A 21558-nucleotide genomic window follows, 5' to 3' on the forward strand; every position below is an offset into this window, starting at 1 on the left:
TAAAAAAAAAAAAAAAAATAACAGTAATAATTACAATTAATAATTCATTACTTGACACCCAAGAACTCTGTACAGCCATTTAAAGACAAATCATTAATATAAATGTACCAATCCTCTTTCACGCCATATGTGGTGCCTTGCTCTTAAACATTTACTCAGGTAGTTTTTTCTGGGGGGGTGGGCAGAGAAACAATTTCAACAGGAAAGGCTTTGTTGTGGAACTCAAATTTCTCATCTGCCATATGAGTGATTAAAACCGTGTGAATGAAATAATTTAAGTTCTATGGAAAAAAAAAACCCTTGCCGGTCATAACCATCCCTTTAAATTGGGGGAGGATCTGATATTTCAAAAGGGAAACAAATGTTATTGCTAATACTGTGCACTTATTTGATTTTATGCACTTTGAGATGTGCCTGGGTCAGACAGGTGACATATTTTTCTATGTTGTTGTGAAATACATGTTTAATAAATTTAACCTTTGTTATCTTTTCATGAATTTTAATGGTCAGAACTTATACACAGAATATATCTTTAGGGTTTGAGGGGGATGTACCCATTTATGCTGTATAATGTATATAAAAGGAGTAGTAACCCGAGAACTGCTCTCTGAGGGATACCAGTTTTAAGGTATCCTAATTCTGAAAAAAGCATAACCTTTTGTCCCCAGTGTTTAAACCAATATTAAACAAATCTACACACTGCAACTTGAATTCACACTTCTTTTAGTTTTAGACAACCTTAACAAAAGCTTTCTGACAATGAAGTTAAATAATATCATACACACCTCTCTGATCATATGCTTTTGTTGCTTCCTCAGAGAATTCCAGTGAAACAAACTTTCTCCCATCTAAACTCTTGCCATTTACTAATGTCAATACACATACTATTGTTCTACATCCTATATTGACATATGCAGCATACATTATTCAAAAATGTTTGTTTCTAAGTGGGTAATTGATGAGATATTAATGTACTCACTTTTAGCACTGTTGCTTTATTTTGTACAAATAAACCAAAAAAGGTAAAAGTTAGATTTACATAAAAAGCTTATAAAAACTACTTTTAACACTCATTATGGTCATCTTTGACTTGTTTAATTATTCTATATTACTGAAACTAAATGCTACTGTAAAAGCAACATTCAAAAACTTCAGTTACAAGATCACTAATAATGGATAAGACTTTGCCTAGTGCGGAGATAAAAAAAAATTCTAAACTTTAGTGTTTCTTAAAACAAGAATTTGACTAACTAGTGTCTTCCCCTTTCTAATATAAGTGAAGGGGCTACATACGAATTACCTTTTATTGGAATTATCAAGCATATCAGTGTGACCAAATGACTGAAAAATAGAAATGAAGCATTCTAATAGATTTTTTTTCATATTCTCCTAATCTTCTGATTGTGGTTTTCACTCTGTTCTGTTTATTTTAACTACAAAGGGTCTAGCTCACTTACTGGGAAACTAACAGGCTCAGGTACATCCTTTTAGTTTATGTTGCACAACTAGACGGACCCGATGAGCACAACATTAAGAGCATACTATGCCAGAAGACCAACTCTACTTTTATACTTTATTAAGAATTCCAGCCAGACCGATATCTACATTAAGACTGCTCATTTTCATGGTATCATTGTAGGTTATCTCCAAGTGCTATTATTTCTTCATACATCTCTAAATGTGAACGACAGGTTGGCTGTATTTCTAAATCTAACCTGACCCTGCATTAAGCAAGCGTGGTTGTGTGCCCGAGTACGCCTTGCAATGGACAAGTATCCTAGCCGTTGTTAGTTCCTGACAAGTACTTCATATTGGCAAAATTTCTTCATAAACTGCAGGAGTGTTTTAATCAACTACACAATTTCAGACAAGCAAAAAGCCTGTGGACCACCTTTTGATTTAGATTGATGCTTTTAAATAGCATGGTATTAGAACCCAGGTAAGACTTGCAGAATGGAATGGGCTACTAAAAAAGGTCGTAAAGAAAGTACTCCATTTAAAAACAAGTGCAGAATAGAACTAGGAAACAACATAACCATACTACATGTTCAGGAGACTATATATTCCACTTGTTATAACTTCCATAAAATGAATTGATTAGTACCAAAGCATAGAATCCTTAATTCCCTGTTCTGTTAGATACATGTAGACATAATACAGAAAGAGTGTACTCCGGTGATATTTGGTCATATATGGCACATTTTTCATGTGTATCATTTAAGTGGTATTTACGTGGAATCACTACCCATTTTATATAGTAATTGCTCCCTAAGAAAATATTAAAGTAAGGTGAAAAACCTAGAAATCTAATCTCATATGAGGAAAAAATGCGATTATGGAATATATTCAAATGGCAGATATTAGAGATTATTCAGACAAGAAAACTGTACTTAAAACCATTCCAAGGAGAAAATTTGATCTAGGAAGTTTAAGAATTTACATATTGGTTCATAATATTTATTACTAGGTTTAGAAATAGTATGAATGTTCAGTCCTACTGCCTTACTTACTTGGATGTGCATTTTAATGATTGCTTTACCAATCAATGTTGCACCAAAAAAGGTCCAGAATGGAACAAGAAAGTGTCCACATGTAATTCCAGCCAGATCAAAGAGGGGGTTTGGAATCTGTGAAAAAAATAAGCACCAATTAAGGAGACTATTATTTTAAATTTTACAAATTGATTTGACTGGACTCTCTACCTGACCTCTTTAGAAAGTAAGCAGTAACCTGCAAATGCATACAGCTCATAAAACAAACAAACTTCATAATTCTAGCTTCCTCATAATAGGAAAAACTAAAAAGCACTAAAAGTAATATCAATTAATAAAAAAGTAAATCCAATTTTATATATATATATATATATATATATATATATATATATATATATATATATATATATATATATATATATACACACATACATACATACATACATACATACTCACAAGAATTTTGAAATTAATGAATAATGTATTGTTGTTTAATTCAACTTTAATACATTCATATAATCAACAGACTTAATAAGAAACACTAAAGATTGAAAATGCTCCTTGAATGGTACTATATTATAATTTATAAATAAACAAATATGTATTTTGAGTTAACATTTAATAGCCCAGCATCTAATATTCAGAACAGGCTTTTAAATAAGGTTTTTGATATACAATGCAAAATAAAAAAGTAAAAAAAAAAAAAATCTATTGCCTTTGTTTATTTATTTTAATTTTAACTGCTCTTTCATAATAAAGATGTCTTTCACTGACTACTTAAATTATTTACAGATTATATATATATTATATTTAAATAATTACAATACTTTCTTCTTAAAAATTGTTTATCTACAGCATAAAAAAAAACATAACAGGTAAAAAGATATATCAAGATCATGTTTAAATTTACTTTTTTACCATTAAGAAAAAGACAATCATGTCCGGGTTGCTTTGTGAAACCTCTGATTACTATGAAACCATTATTTTAATGAGTAGGTGAAGTGCACAATTATGCAGTTTAGAAATAAAATATCAACACCAAGGCAGGATTTTTCAATTTGGCATTCGATTTATTATTCATGCCAAGTCTATTTTTACCAATATGAGCAATTTTATCAGACTATTATAAATATTTGACATATATGTAGCAATATGTTTGGTTGCAAACCAGTGCACCAATGGTAATGCAAACTCATTCACATTATCTGGAGTATATAAATTGGGAAATATAAACTAGTAACAAAACACATTATTACCTGACACCTATAATAGATAGGAATTTAGGCAGAATTTCTTTTCTGTTTCACCAAAACAGACTGATACAAATAAACTAAGTAAAATGCACACTTAACTGAAACGTGTCCCAGTAACATTAAAAAGCAAACAAGTGGATTTACGGTTGTAACAAATCAGATTTTAAACTAAACTATGCAGAAAACAGAGAGAAGTATAATTGTATTTACACTTTGCCTAACTTGTTGCACCACAAACAAATAACAATATTGATTCAAGGTAAATAGCAGTATTGCTTTAAGCTTTCAAAAATAATTATAAAGACAAAATAACAAATATCAGGGAAAACAAAAGGGAACATTTGTGATTACTGGTGCATTACCAAAAATTCCTTAGTTTATTCAAAATATATAACATTTATAAAAAATCTTATAAATTACAATAATCTTTTTTTTTTTTTAACAACAAATCAACTTTAAAAGTCAAAGCATTTGCATGTTAAAAAAAGATGTGCAAAGTTTGACAGAAAAAAATGGAATATTTTTCATTTCTTAACTTGATTCTTTTTAAATCAAAACTAATTTTAAAGTAATTATAAAGACAGATACAAATGTATTACAGCAAATTCCACAACAAAATGAATATTTTAACAAAACATTAAATCTATTACAAAACCAATTGCTATCAAAAATAGATCAAATAAGCAAAAATATAAAGAATCTTACTGAAGCACAAGCCAGAATCCCCAGAAATCCAACTTTTTGTACCATATTTTGAACAGCAAGCTTGGCGCGGGTGGCAAAATCCTAAAAAGAAGCAAAAGATCAGTCATGTAAAAGTAATTTTTAAATGCTTCTTCATGATTCATACCTTATCAGATAAAGCATATCCTACTAACGAAAGTACCATGAAAGGTAGACCTATTAAATTAAAATACATTCAAGAGCAAAGTACCTTAAAAATCTGCTGAAGCAAAACACTAAAATGTTTAGCAAAATTTCAAAGGAAAAGGGCTGGATTAAGCTATTCTTGTTAGAACAAATATTTGCAAATAACATTATTTTGTTTTTACATTTTCCTTTATCAGAATCTACAAAACAGTATAATTATCAACTGCATGAAAATGTATCAGGATGATTTTTTTTATTAAATAATCATAAGGCTAAAAGTGAATCTAAAAATGTCTATTTTAATTAAAACATGTTCCCTTATCAAAATCTAAAAAATCTGAAGACTTTAATATTTTCTTTTTTTGGAAATTACCTTTGTGCTTTATGACTTTAAAATTGTATTTCCAATGTTCTTTTTTTAATTAAATGGCACATAGTTTAAAGATATTCATGTTTTCAGAAATGATGAGATTGTTCATAACTGAACAATTTTAAATAAAACATTTACAAATTGCCAATTGATTTTTATGAATAAAAAAAAAAAAACTTAATTCTTTATCTATAAATCAAAGTTATATTTTGCATCTGGGAGATTTCATTTTAACAACACAATCAATTGCATTTACCTCTAAACTGTTTTAAGTTACTCATTTACATTTTATTACTATTTTAGTTTAAACTAAAGCATGTGGTTTAAATAAAATTAATGAATTCAGACTAGTTTATTTTTTTCAAACAGCTACACTTGTTAGGATTTTTGAAAACACTAATTTTAAAACCACTTTTAAATATATTTTATTTTGGGTGGAACTTTATCATTTCTTTAATAGATACAACTGAACATTCTTTCATTTTCAAACACTGTATAATATTAATATTTGATAAAAATATCATTTTTACTGACAATGTATTATGAAAGATAGCCATTATAAAAAAAAATCAACAATACCTAATTTGTAAAATACATTTTCACACAACTAGATTTATGTCTTGCAGAAAATGTACTCTTTTTTTATATGAAATATGTATGGTGGGAACAATTATACTATTTGTTTCTGAATGTAGTTCTGCAACTATCACTTCATATTTAATTATTACCAATAATAAGTGCTATTTAATTATTAAATACAAAAGAAAACTAACATAATAAAGAACTCTTCTCTACTAGAAGTTTTTTTTTTACATTAGCTCTTTCATACATATGTTTATATATATTTAGTTTTGTATGTTAATTACATGTTTACTCACTGGGTTTAATAATACTAATAAATGAAGTAAAAAAAAAAGTTTTTCTTCAAAGAAAATTAATGGGCCAATAGCAAAGTGCAAACAATTTTAATTCACAAAAAAGGTGCTGAAAGTCAAGGGTAAAAATTAAACTTGAAATGCAGAAAATTGGAAAAACTGAAAATGGAAAAGACACTGAAGTTATGGAAACTCAGCCAGGATAGGTTAATAATTAAAAAGTAAATGAGAACACTTGACTTATTTTGGTACTACAGAAAACAAATGTTACGCTGCACAGTATGTGAAAACCTACCTCTTGCAATTTATACAAATGTGTGATTTTTTTTTCCCCCAAGTTAAATTTGCCTTCAATACTATAGTTCATATTCACTTGATATATTTTTAACTATTAACATTTACAGGACACATTTCAAGATATATTAAAAAACAAAAAAATATTTTTGAAAGACAAGATGATAAGGATCCATGTACCAGATGTCTAGCACTTTCTGATTTACTGATTAATTAAACCTTGAAAGTACAACATTTTAGGCATTCATTCATAAACAAAATTGAAATATATTATTTTAAAGCACTATCTTTCTGGGTGTGACTTCAAATATACTGCACCTAGTGTATAAAAGTACACCCATTGGTCATGCAAGTTGGAAAGGAGAAACATTTCAGCATAGAACTTTGAAGTGATCTGAAATTATTACTAAATGCAAATACAACTTTAAACAAAAAACTCAACTATTAAAATAAAAGCCAAAGACAGTTAAAACTGTTAAACGAACAATTAACACATCATCATAGCCCCAAGTCTATTAACTCTTTCATCAAAAATTCCTACCTAAATGGTAAGCATCTTGAAACAAAATAAGATATGGCTCTTGTATCCACAGTATGACTAAAACAAGCATTTGATTTATCATTTACCAATTGCACAAGATCCATCTGTCACTTAAACATTTCCCAGAAAAAAATATTTCTCATCTGGGAAGAGAAAGAAGCTCTTTTATGTTTAAACATCTGAATCAGGGAAGGTTTTTTTTCCCGCTCTCCTGTTCAATGGGATTTGAACAATATAGGGATTCTTTTGAGAACATTACATCAATCATTATTGATAAATGAATTCTGAACCAAGATTATTGCTGTATAGTAAAATTTGTGTAGAAAAAGATTTTAAAATGCTTAATGAAGAAAAAAAGAAAACTTATTTATAAAAACTGAATCACATGTAGTTTATCCTGGATATTGGGTCTTCATAAGCTCCACAGGCAGGACAACTGCACTGGATAAATGAATACTTTAGCATAGAATTTAGGTAATCTATTTATTATTATTATAAACTTTACTATAACACAAAACAAATATTAAAATTTAAGCACCAAAGTCAGCTCTGCACAGGTTAAATTATACTTTAGCTTAGAGATTAGGTGATCTACCAAGTGTATTAATTTAAAACATAAATTTAAAACAAAATATGAATATTTCCTATTTATTAAATAACATTTAAAACTGTCAAACTTAAAACAAAATATGAATATTTCCTATTAATAACATAAATCTTATGAAATTTAGTTCCAAGTACAGTAAAAAATATTTTTAGGCTGAAAGAAAAACAAATTTATATTTTTATCTAAACAAATAAAAACCTAACTCAACTGTTAATGAAATTAACTTACCTATAAAACAAACAGCAGGTAATCATTTTACTAGTATCTAAACAGCTTACTTGATACCATCAACATGTATTTAGTCAATGCAGGCACACTTTCCAGTGAAAGGAAATGTTCATTTTAAAATAATTTTTAAACTTGTTAACATTTACCCCGCTAAGAAAAGTAGAGTAACGTGGCTTCACCTGAAACTATGAAACATTTAAATGTCTACAATGCCTTAACAGGATCACCATTATAATATACTTCAAAAAATCCTTCCAACAACTTTCAGAAAATGTCAAAAACAACATAACACAAAAAATGAATACTGCACATAAAAGGAATGTTAATCAGCACTACTGAATACATTTATTAGACAACAGCAAATTTAGATGACTAAAGACAATGAAAAGGTCTTGTAATATTCAAATATATGAACTGGAGAGACCAAAATGTTCTGCTAGTTGTCTGTATGAGTAATTGCAGTATTTAGTATTGTTTTCTAAAGAAGGAAACGGAGAGGAACAAAACCCAAGAAAAATTAAATATATACCTCTAAATACCAAAACTCTAAAATAGTAAACTGCTGCAACCTGTGATACACCACTGGAATGATCCAAATGATCTTGATTTAAACAATTACTGTACATTAACAAAGAATACTTTAAATGCATATATTCATTTCACTTTTTATTTAAAATATTGTTGCAGATGAATAACCTTCCTTTTATTTTTCATTTTGATCTGAGCATGCTGAAAAGATATAAATAAAAATAGCTAGATCTAAACAGATCAATAGATTCTACTTCCTTAGAAGACCTCTTGCATATTTGTATCCACTTTAACAATAATGAACATAAAAACAGATCTATCCACATTTTTTTCTTTATTGTTAAAGTGGATACAAATATGCAAGAGGTTTTCTAAAGAGTTAGAAAAGTATACACTACATATGGCAATAATGATGCATGATAGATTGATAATCAAATATTTATTTTTTCATTAGCTAAACAATAATTTACATTCTGGCAATAACAAACTGGTTCTTCTACTTCAGCTTAGAAATACATACAAATCAAAATAGTTTCTTTAATGTACAGGATGTACTTTATTAATTTTTTTCATGCTTTTCAAATTATTTTGTTATCAGCATTTAGTATATTTAGCATTCTGCAAAAAAGGTAAACCAGGTCAATTATTAAAGTTTGTTAATTGACTTCTAGGTTATGTTTGTTTTAAATTTCTCCCAATACTAAAAGTCATGAATAGGTTTTCCTGTTTGCACTTCAAACACAAGATACAAGACTTCTTATAATTCTGAGGGATACATAAAAATAAATAATGAGATAAAAGTCCATTATGCACAAAAATTCTGGAACATTTCACATACCAATGCAAGGAACTGCCCCATGAGTCACAGCATATTTTCCTCATAATAGGACTGCTAGTCCACCTGTTCACATTTGATTATTGTCTGTTTTATGGTGGTGGTGGTGGTATGTACTGTCCAACTTACTCTAAGTCGCCTCTCTGGACTTGATGAACTCATGAATAAATGCAGGTATTGGCAGACCCAGTATAAGACCATTGTATGCTTTCAACAAAACTAAACACCCAAATGTGTAATGTAATTTACTTCCAAAAGCCCAAGGGGGCAAATGGGATTTTCAACCAATTGACCTAGAACAGGTATATTTTTGACTTCACATTTTCAAAAGACGTGCAGCCCTCCGAGGTTTACTTTCTGAAAGATCTTCATAACCATCCATTTTGTTTATTCTGTATATCTGAACTTAGTTTTTAACTAACCTTATTTTAAGTGCTTGAAATTATACATGTATTGCTATTTATATGCATTACCACTAGGAACATTAACAACAAACTGGAATATAATAAGAATTTTTAAAAAAAACACTAATGTATATTCAGTTCCTGTGTAGATTCCTATGTGGTCAGGAAGGTACCTGGCTTATGTAGTCGACTATGCTAGGTAGATGGTGGACTCACGGGTGGATAGAAAGTTACAATTGTGTATGAATGTATGGCATTGCAAACCTAAAAAGGATTAAAATTTGAGAACAGCGGATAATATATAGCACTCTGAGTTCAAAGTATGTTATACAAGACTACACTGAAATTAAACCTTTTTCAAACTAGATTCTCTGGAATTTTGTATGAGATTATGTATACTAATTAAAAAATACCCTAAACTATGTGGAAAGACCAAGGAACAAAAGATTCTTAAACAGAGTATCCCCCTCCATCCCCCTCTCTCTTGTTTAACTCCTAAATTCCTGTCAGGCGATATCACACTTCATACAAGCTTTAGACATCCTGTGAAACATCCAGTTCCTTTATCTCCAATACAATGACAAGAAGCTCATTCATAGAAGAGGAATGTTTGTGGTTTAAAAACATTCATCTATTATTTTCAACTACATTAAGGGATTATTAGTTCAATTTTATGTTAGTCCAAAAAACTCCTGACATAAAAATCAGCAGTGGTTACAAAAGGAAAACCATTTCATTACACCTTCCAGTGGAACAAATTGAAAAAACATCTTCCTTAACAGATGGAACCTAAAACATGCAGCAATAAAGCCATCCACCATAATTAGTTTTTAGACACTACTTCACTGCCTATTAAAACCTTGTGCCTAACAAAAGCATGACAGCATTAATAAGATAATAAGTACAAAAAAAAACTGAATTTCTTGACTGGTGACAATTACCTATATATAAATGACTTGCAAGAGTCAAGACAGAATAAATATTGCTTGTCTACTACATCCATTTGAAAACAGAGTAATGGAGTTAAAAATATTTCTCAACTTGGCAGAATAATTAAATGTTTATAAAATAAATTGGTCAAGAATGAAATGAAAACAATTTGACAAAATATTAACCTTGAGATGACAATGTAACAGTAACCATATTTGCCTTAGATAAGGAAATAAATTGCAATGACAATGACGAGCATTACCTTTAAGCGAGTGCAAAGTCCATGTATGTTGCATACTGTTTACCAAAATATATTTTACTAAAGACATAAATGCTAATATAAGAGGAAAAGGGGTGTCACAAACTAGAATTAAGAAAAACTGTGACCCACACATTGATGACAATTTAATTATTAGGGCATATATGTTAAATAAAGAAATAACCCATTGCTATTTATCAATCGAACGATCAATCGATCGATACTTTATTAATCCCCAAGGAGAAAGTCACATTAATGCAACTGGATGAAATGACAAACTCCACATGACATCTTTTCTTTTTCCTCCAAATAATTTTTAGCAATAGATTCCAATACAACATCATACTAGTATCTACTATTTATAAATAACTACCCATGCTTCAGTGTCACATTACAAAGCAAAAACATGTTAAAAAATGCCAGGATTACTAATTGTTGTATTTAATAGTGGCCAAATCTCATAAGATTTGTGGAGAGATTTGTAAAAGATCATATTTACAACCAACTCAATCTTTCCTTCAAACTATTATAATGTAGTTGTAACCAACTGTGTTTGCACAATGTTTAACATCATAAACAAAGGATTTTCATATACAGTGTATAAGCACTTATTTGGAAAACCTTAATGTACAAAATTAAAAATGGAACCCTCTTTAAGTAAAAGGATTACATGAAATTCCATAAAGGTGAATATGAACAACTGGAATTATATGGTTGGCTGTCTAGCTTTATAGAAAAGGAAAACCATAAAGATAAATTAAAAATGCTTGGTGAAGCACAGCCTTTATTTGCATTTCCTTACAAATATCCCATTCTTCCTTGTGCAGTGCATTTGGTCAGGAAACATCAATGAAAAAATCATATCAGACAGCTAAAATGTAAAATAAAGCATTAATCAAATTAAAACAAACTGAAGGCATCCTCATTTGTTTAGTAACAGAGATACATAAATATCTTGACCACTATTTTAAAATTGGGTTATTTAGCAGGGCAGTGCGACATACAAGATGAGTAGGGGCAGATAAACTGAGCACAATATATGATATTGCTTTTCTGTGTTTTCCTTAAGTATGTGATAACTTAATATACTATAAGCTGTACATATTTAATAATAAACTGTATAGTAAAGCTAAATGTAGGTTCTAATTTGTGGACTAACTCGAGGACAAAACAGGGACAGTCTGCAGGAAATAATTAATTATCTATGATAGACCCTGACTGGATTATATGAATTCAAGGATGTTAGTTAAGTTAGTTAAATTGTGACTGTTGTGGTCTCAATGTCTATCTTGTCAGATGACACTACTTGCACTTAAAACAATGAATATCTCAAAGTCAGCATTTAAAAAGAATCCAGACTTTTATGTTTCCAAATCTTAAATAATATATAATGAGAATCAGATTCATCACTCCTTTGTACTTTTAATGGACTTTAGCAATGTTTGCCAGTACTGTGAAAATAAAGAACTCACAAAAGCATTTCATTTCCATTTGCTTAACAGTTACAGAAATTAAAACATTTCAATTAGGAATAAAGTGTTCCATCTTGCTCTACAGTTGGATTTGCACCTGTTGTGTCAGAAAAGACAGTTATAAAAAACATTTATGAAAAATAACTGTACATCCTAAGGTAACCAGTTCATAAAAATAATACTTTCTCAGTAACTGGAGTGCCTTATTGAGATATCAAGTCATTTAATCACATTATAAACCATATTAGATACTTTCAGGCAAGTTGGAAGAAGACAGACATTTTCCTAGTATCTCAGTGGTTCCTTGATGTTACCAAAGCTATTTTTAACATTTGTATATTTCCTTTTGTGTTCTTGTATTTATTTGGATAATGAAGGGAGTATTTAAGATTTCATGCCGTAAACTAAAAAACAGTGAAATTCCTAAAAGCACATAAATATTTATACATATTTTATATATTTGACGGTTCATTGCCATAAGTGTTCCTAACTATCCAACATAAAGACATAAATTAAGCTAAGCTTTTCAGAATGGCAAATTACGAGTAATATTTTGTGAGGATTAGGATAGAACTTTATTTGAAAGTTCGTATTTTAGTAACAAATTGGAGTAAAAGCTCTGAATAGTGAAACAGAGAGCAACCATCAGAAATGATGAGGGGAGGAGAAAGACGTAGTACTCAGGGGACAATACATGAAAAGGATACAATGCATATACAGTTGTGCTTGAAAGTTTGTGAACCCTTTAGAATTTTCATATGACCTAAAACATCATCAGATTTTCACTCAAGTCCTAAAAGTAGATAAAGAGAAACCAGTTAAAAAAAATGAGACAAAAATATTATACTTGGTCATTTATTTTATGAGGAAAATGATCGAATATTACATATTTGTGAGTGGCAAAAGTATGTGAACCTATAGGATTAGCAGTTAGTTTGAAATGAAATTACAGTCAGGTGTTTTCAATCAATGGGTTGACAATCAGGTGTGAGTGGGCACCCTGTGTTATTTAAAGAACAGGGATCTATCAAAGTCTGCTCTTCATTACACATGTTTGTGGAAGTGTATCATGGCACGAACAAAGGAGATTTCTGAGGACCTCAGAAAAAGAGTTGTTGATGCTCATCAGGCTGGAAAAGGTTACAAAACCATCCCTAAAGAGTTTGGACTCCACCAATCCACAGTCAGACAGATTGTGTACAATTGGAGGAAATTCAAGACCATTGTTACCCTCCCCAGGAGTGGTCGACCAACAAAGATCACTCCAAGAGCAAGGCGTGTAATAGTCGGCGAGGTCACAAAGGACCCCAGGGTAACTTCTAAGCAACTGAAGGCCTCTCTCACATTGGCTAATGTTCATCACCAGAAAGTTATTGGAAGAATGTTCTGTGGACGGATGAGACCAAAATAGAACTTTTTGGTTTAAATGAAAAGCATTATGTTTGGAGAAAGGAAAACACTGCATTCCAGCATAAGAACCTTATCCCATCTGTGAAACATGGTGGTGGTAGTAGTATCATGGTTTGGGCCTGTTTTGCTGCATCTGGGCCAGGACAGCTTGCCTTCATTGATGGAACAATGAATTCTGAATTATATCAGAGAATTCTAAAGGAAAATGTCAGGACATCTGTCCATGAACTGAATCTCGAGAGAAGGTGGGTCATGCAGCAAGACAACGACCCTAAGCACACAAGTCGTTCTACCAAAGAATGGTTAAACAAGAATAAAGTTAATGTTTTGGAATGGTCAAGTCAAAGTCCTGACCTTAATCCAATCGAAATGTTGTGGAAGGACCTGAAGCAATCAGTTAATGTGAGGAAACCCACCAACATCCCAGAGTTGAAGCTGTTCTGTACGGAGGAATGGGCTAAAATTCCTCCAAGCCGGTGAGCAGGACTTATCAACAGTTACCAGAAATGTTTAGTTGCAGTTATTGCTGCAAAGGGGGGTCACACCAGATACTGAAAAAGCAAAGGATCACATCCTTTTGCCACTCACAAATATGTAATATTCGATCATTTACCTTAATACATAAATGACCAAGTATAATATTTTTATCTCATTTGTTTAACTGGTTTCTCTTTACCTACTTTTGGGACTTGAGTGGAAATCTGATGATGTTTTAGGTCATATTTATGCAGAAATATAGAAAATTCTAAAGGGTTCACAAATTTTCAAGCACAACTGTATAAATGATCATTTAACAAACACTTCCAGGTGAGGAGAAAGGGAACTTTATGAACAAGACTGATCTTCCTGATCTCAGTGTCAAATAATACATTTTCCACTATTATTGTCTAATCAATAGAAAAAAAAAATACAATAATATATATATTCACACACACACACATATATATACACACACATATACATACACACACATATATATAAAATACACATATAAAATCTATTTGGAGAATGTAAACCATATACTGTTTTACATGCATTGAAAATGGTTTGACGTAAAGTTGTAAGTACTTTCTTGAATGCACAGGGCTCTTTTGGCTTGTAAAATGAATTTGACATACTGCAGTCTAAAGATCCCAAAATAAGCACATACTGTATATAAAAACAGCAAAATATAGAAAAGAAATTCTGAATAAAGTGTAATCTTTACCATTCTGAAACACACACACACACACAACACAGAGTTTTTACATATATATTGTGTGTGTGCCATATTATATAGTAATACTTAAAAGCAAATCAGACAAACATGTCAACTTTGGTCTCAAAGAATACAGTATGTTTCTTTCACTCAAAATACCATCTCCACCCAATCTCAGCTAAGATTAATATCTAAAAGAAAACTTTTTTTCTTAAATTAAGAAATGCAATTTTAATTGCACTAACAACAAACAGGAAGGAGTCTTTTTGAATTAGCCGCCACTGTTACAAGAATGAGGAACGCCAAGGGTGGCGGGTTCTTGTTACTTTAACTCATTATTGACCTCTGTTTCAGTCAAATAGCTGGAAGTATGTCTATGGAAGCCCTGACGCAATCGTAACCATAAGTAGTTCCAACAATGTTAAGATAGAAAAAAAGAAAAAAAAAAAAAAAGAGAAAAAGGAAAAAGAAAAAAAAACCCTCTAGAGTCCACGTTGACAAATTCTTTAACAAGCTGTGGTTGAAGGGAAGCTGGTTTCAGTCTGAGTCACCCCCTGTTCAAACAGTTTACTGGAAATTAAAGGGAGGCGGGTTTGGAGGGGGGGAAGGGGGTTTTCAGAGAAGTCATGTGATATGCCTGGACAAACCACATTCAAGGGTTTGTTGGAGTAACAAAGCCGGTGCTAACATCAGATGAAACAAGCACCCAGCGCAGATGGCTGTTATTCGGGTTACACGAGCAGTCCTGGGAGCTGGCATATTAATTAGAGACTTAACACTTTAATTGTCAATCCTGTTAAGAAAAAAAAAATAAACTGGCAGCCTCAGAGCAGTATAAATACTGATACATGAATACAACTATTTCCTAACTACAATAATATTCATTCCAAAAGCATTAATTTAAAACTGATAGTAGTAAAAAGAAACTTATTTGTGGTCTTTAAGACAGACCTGGACTGTCACAACAGCAGCAGATATAGCTATTACTCTACTTTAAAACTCTGAAAATATTTTTTTTAATTCATTTAAGTTTTCTTCTTTAATATTACTACTATGCTCTCACATCTTTATAAGAGACTTTCTAGTATGCAATTTGCAGTGAACAAGCTTACAGGTAAATGAAAGAAGAGTTCCACTACAAGACAGTATACTTTCTGAAAGTTTGTGCAATGATAAAAATTAAAAATTAACAGTGCTGAAGGTCAGAAGCAAGATATCTATGCAATAATCAATATAAACAAGGAAACATACAATGACAGAAAGTCAAAGTAAAACATGTTTTGAAGGTAAAGAGAAATTAGAACTTTCACAGAAAATAAATTAGTCTAAAAGGTGAAATATATGAATGAAGAAATATTTTAAAATGGTAAGAGAAAAACTATTATAAAAATACATACATTTTTGAATATTAATGCTGCATTATGTTTCCAATGAAGGAAAAAAAATGAAATGTTCGCATCAGAAAATAAAAAACACAAACTGATAACGAACAATAAGTGAATGTGTAAACAAAACAGTTAACAAAAAACACAAATGTAAACTCCACATATACAAATTATTAATATTTAAATTACGTAATACATACAATCAGTATAAAACAAAAAAGACTAACACTCAGATATACTTAGAGATCATTAAATAGAAGCAAACTAACTGGTAAAGATTTGACTTTACAATTGCTATCAGAACGATGACAGTCCAACATCAGTATGAAAAAGGTTTTGCATAAAGATATACTCACTGATTCAAATAAATAAGCATTATCTAGTTCACAACAAGACAGCTTGAAGTAACATACATAACATAGCAATCATATACTTCAAAAAAATTTTAATTTTAAGATTTATAAGAAGTTAAGCATGAAATTTCTAAATACAATAACCCAGAAATTTCATAATTGCCAGGAACATTGTCGTTGCACAAAAACAGTCATTTGTCAAATGCCCCAGCTAAAAGCAGGCTTGTTTTGCCTCAAAACTGAATACTTGAATTGCAGTTGAATTCTATGTTTCCCTTGTTGAGCAACACAATTTCTTCTGTCTTCATGAAAAACAATCACAGAAATCCATATAAAGTACAAACAGGAAGAAAAACTCCTGGTGTAATAAAACACAAGTAAAAAAGTCTAAACAATCATGTTCAACAAAAGCCAGTGAATTTTATAACCCTGCTTTTTGAACAGATCCATAAGGACAGCGAACTAGAGCCTGTAGACACACCCCACACAGTCAACGAAGTCTATTCTAACTGTTTAGTAGGTATTTACATAATTAGCCAAATGCGATGAGCACTTAAGGAACTCTGCATACCAGTCAAAAAGTGCTCAAGCTTAATATTATATACATTATACTAAAATCTTTGCTCTAATCATTCTCACTTGCCAAAAATATTTTGTCTCACTGAAAGTTGCTGAATTAAAAATCATATTTTAATACAGAAATTCTGAGACAAGAAATACTGAGGTTCAAGTTTTCAGATATTTCTTATGTATTATTAGGCCAACCAAAATGAAAAGAACCATGCTGTCAACAAGTGCACATATAAGAAAGGACTACTCTGAATACAAGACTCACAAAGGGAGTAAGAAACCAAATGTACCAAAAACCAAAAGCAAATGGGTAGGAACCTGCCACAAAGCATGAATTGCATTTCCTCCCTGCAAGTTACTGAACTTTGCATTTCAGCATCTTCAATGAGCAGAGTAAAGGCTTAAGAAAGTTTATCTTTTTCTAGCATTGATTTGACTAAATTTACTCTCCAGGTAACTAATAATGATAGCAAAATGATAACACATTTATTCAAAAACATAACTAAATTCAAATAATAAGCAATGCCTGGTAACTTATTGGAAAAATCTTATGAGTTATCATTGCACAACATCAATACAATTAACTTCAAAATGATTAATGGCCAAGCATGATTATTACTTCTTAAAATTTTGAAAGTGTTTATTAATCCAGGCAAGACATATTAGTAGCAGTTTAAAAAAAACATTATTTAAAAGGGAAAATAACCAGTGTTTGAATTAAACATAATGTACACATTCTTCAGGGAAAGGGAAAAAAAGTTTTATGTTCAAGTAAAAAGCAAAAATGAAATATGATCCCATATCCATCAGAATAAATGTCCACTTTGTTTCAATTTGTTCCAATTTCTGAAAAAATATAACTTAACAGTGTAAACATTTTCATAAATAAATCATTCAAAAAGCACGGTCTCTTCTCCCAAATGTGTTCCATGAATCTTTCTCTGTACAGATCATGGAATTCATCTTAATACCCCATTCTTCCCACTCACTCACACTGACCTACAAAAAAGTCCAGGTATTTCCTTTTACTGACATTCTACTTAGCTCTATTAATTTTTTAGGTTTATATTTTGACATCTACTTAACATGCTCAAAAAGGTCCTTCATTATAAAATACATAGAATTTCAGTGCACACTTCTTTCTCCTTGAATCTATAAATTAAAGCTGAGGTTTATTTAAGCTGTAGAACAGCATATTAAGATGATCTGAAATAGGCAAAGGCTATCTTAGATGGTGATAAGAATACCAAAAGGAACTAGCAAAATAGTCCTCATATATTTGTGCATGTGTGAGTAAGTATAAAAGCCTAAAATAGGCAACATTTTTTATTAAAAAAAATACACATTTTTTTTTACAACTATTTGCAATTTTAAGCCAATAAAGGAGTTGAAGTATACCTAACAGCAATGTAATAAAATAAACAGCTGTGATATATAATAAAGGGGAAACCCATTTCTGTTTTAAATTAGTCATCTCTCAAAGTATTAGACCAATATGTTTATTTGTTCCAAAATGAAAAAGGATGTTTCTATCATGAGTGAAAAACATTGTTGCAAAGGACTATACCTAGAAAGAAACAGTTCAACCATACATGGAAAAATAACCTTTCATACAATCCATCTAAAGTATATGTTGTAGTAAAGCATTGAACAAATCCAAACCAAATTTGGGGTGGAGTGGTGGCTCTGAGGCTAAGGATCTGTGCTGGTATCCAGAAGGTTGCCAGTTTGAATCCCCGTCACTGCCAAAAGAGATCCTACTCTGCTGGGCCCTTGAGCAAGACCCTTAACCTGTAATTGCTCCAGGGGGGCTGTACAATGGCTGACCCAGCGCTCTGACCCCAAGGGGTATGCGAAAACTAACAAATTCCTAATACGAGAAATCGTATAAAGTGAAATAAAGAACAAAAAAAAAAAAAAAAAACCTAACCCTATGTACACACTGATGGTGAGGAAGCTTTGAGGCATCCATCTATTCCAATATCATGTGTTTAAAAGGAATGACTTTAGGTGGTCCAGACTACATAATGAACTCATTGTGTGACCCAGGGCAAGTTATGTAACCCATTAATGTTTTAAGAGTAAAATTATATATAATACATATATGGAAATCACTGTGCTTCGACTCTATAAAGGTACTGTATATGCTGCATTTGGTGCTGCAATATAGAGAAGATTCTCCCTTATTTCATCCTTTTTATTATTTCTCTACATAAAGCAAATGATCAAATAACCACCTCTGGGTAAACCTAGTCATAGTTTAGGCCAATGATTATTTTTTAAGATACATCCAAAAACAAACCATCAAATATACAAAGTACAGTAAAGTAAGCCTAATTATGACTTAAGTTCAGATTTGATTCATTTTTAAAATTCAAGCAGCTTCCATTTATGAAATGTATGCTCAGTTCTGTTGGATCTTTCAAAAGAACATTGTTCCATTGCAGAGTTAGGAGCTCATCAGCTTTATATAGCCATACAGTTTATTTTTTTATTCATTGAAATTAAACAGTAGCAACATATATATTTAATATAAAAGAGATACCAAACACGGTTCTTAATGTTATCATCTTCATGTAAATATTTAGTGTACTCCATTCCCTATATCAAACTAATATTTAAGGCAAAAACACATATACAGTAATAGACACAACACAGGTAACTCAGTAAATTTTGCATTTTCTATGGGTTGACCATTATTGTACATACTTACTTTGTACATAACATTTAGTTACGCATTAAAAATATTATCACCATAAATTGTTATTTTTCTGCATGAAGTTTTTGACAAAATCCATGATGTACAATTATGATTTGCAAAGACTACTTAAATAAAAGATTAACTATTCATTTTTTGTGAAACTGGTCAGAGCACATGGCTAACAAAATCCAAAGCAAACTTCCAAAACTGAGCATATTTTAATTTAAAAGCTTCTGATGTACAATTATGTAATGAGAGAACTGTAAAAATAAATTCAAATGACAGTGCTTTATCATTTTCTAGAAATCCCATTAAATTGTTACTCTTAAATTATTTGCACGTTCAGTGTGATGAATTGAATCATTAAGAGCTATTTTAGCTTTCAGAATAATTTCACAGGTTTAGGTCTTGCACTGAGGAAGTGAAAACTGCATGTGAGCTCCAGGATGCACGTGCTTCACCACTCCTGTCATCAGGCTTCTCCTACTTTACATGTCATGATAAAACAAGTTTCTAAGACATGACACTGCAAAACGGGACAGTTAACCGCACTTTGCGCAAAGCATATATGATTGCACAATTAAGTGGCATTTGAGACAGACTGAAAAGACCTAGAAAGCTGGGAGGAAGTTCACAAACCCACACCTGAGCACTCTGAGCATGTTCCAGCATTTCTTCAAATTCCTCATAGTCCTCGTCATCTGGTTCTGCTCCTGACAACCTGGCTGCACGAGCCATGAAGTATGGGGGAAGCTCACCAATAGCAGTGCCAGCACCCTGACGCAACAGAAAGAACAACAGTTATTATAATTATTGTAACAACTATGAAAAGTAGAGTTACAAAAGTAGTTAATACAAAAGCACAATAATTTGCATATTTTCACATAAAAGTACAATTATTAATCTTATCTTCATCTGTGTTATGTCATGTAGTTTCATATTCTGTATAATGTCATACTGTATTGTTCACCTTAACTGTACTTGTATATAATCAGAACAAACACACTCACAAGTAGTAAATAATTATATTTAGAACTGTTATTTATTTCAGACATGTAATGTTTGATTAGACACCGATTAAAAATAATTTAATGACTTTTTTTTTTAATTTAGAACTGCTCTTTAAGCATCAAACCAAAGTGATCACTAAAAAAAATGGTTTTAGAAATTAAGAACTACTACTCAGATTTAATGAGAAATTGATATTAAAGTGAAAAGGAAAATTGGAATGGACTCTGAGAAAATATATATATATATATATATATATATATATATATACACATTTTTTTTTCCAAATAAGTATGGAAAGTAAATTAATGATTTATTATTTAAGTATATTGGGCTAGTGGAAAGATGGTGACATCACACAGACTAAATACTACACCTCATCACCTACCACTCTTCCAATTTCAGGTTTAATTCCTGGAAAGGGATGATTTGTCTACAGTAAAACCCAAGAGTGTACTTTAGGCAGAAAAGACAAAGTCTCTTTTCACTTATGGGCAGTTTGATTTCATTCCATTTAAGGGAATGAGGTAAGTTTTAGCATTGTCTAAATTACATCTGTTTAAACAGCACCTAATAAGTGGGCTAGGGAGACACATGCACATGCTCATCATGCTAATTAATTCCTGTTCGATGCTGCTTCAATCACATTTATTTTGGACTGTGTTGGAGAGCGGGGTGGAGTGGTGGCTCTGAGGCTAGGGATCTGCACCAGCAATTGGAAGGTTGCCGGTTTGAATCCCATAAACGCCAGAAGTGACTCTACTCAGTTGGGTCCCTGAGCAAGGCCCTTAACCTGCAATTGCTCCGTCACGAGTATGACAAAATCTACATCCAGCTCAGAAAGCAGGTCCTTCAACTTGCAGGGAAAACGTGAGGGTTGGTGGCAGGATTGGCATGCCAGCCAGCGTAAAAAAACCTTACACTGTTCAGTGTGGTGCTGAAGTGTCACCCATTGGATGGCTGCACTCGGATCCC

The 21558-nt window shown here is 31.3% G+C and overlaps 1 protein-coding gene across 2 annotated transcripts in view; it reads right to left on the reverse strand.

The window, feature by feature from the left end:
* Nucleotides 1-21558, reverse strand: part of vmp1 (vacuole membrane protein 1) — a 124268-nt gene that overhangs the window by 50128 nt on the left and 52582 nt on the right. For both annotated transcript variants that reach the window (XM_028806793.2, XM_051931317.1), the window contains exons 7-9: nucleotides 20221-20352; nucleotides 4451-4531; nucleotides 2511-2627 (exon numbers count right to left, since the gene is read on the reverse strand). In XM_028806793.2, the coding sequence (XP_028662626.1) occupies nucleotides 2511-2627; nucleotides 4451-4531; nucleotides 20221-20352 (330 nt within the window). The remainder of the gene's footprint in view (nucleotides 1-2510; nucleotides 2628-4450; nucleotides 4532-20220; nucleotides 20353-21558) is intronic.

The sequence above is a fragment of the Erpetoichthys calabaricus genome, chromosome 8 (genome assembly GCF_900747795.2).
Source record: "Erpetoichthys calabaricus chromosome 8, fErpCal1.3, whole genome shotgun sequence".
Lineage (NCBI taxonomy): Eukaryota > Metazoa > Chordata > Cladistia > Polypteriformes > Polypteridae > Erpetoichthys > Erpetoichthys calabaricus.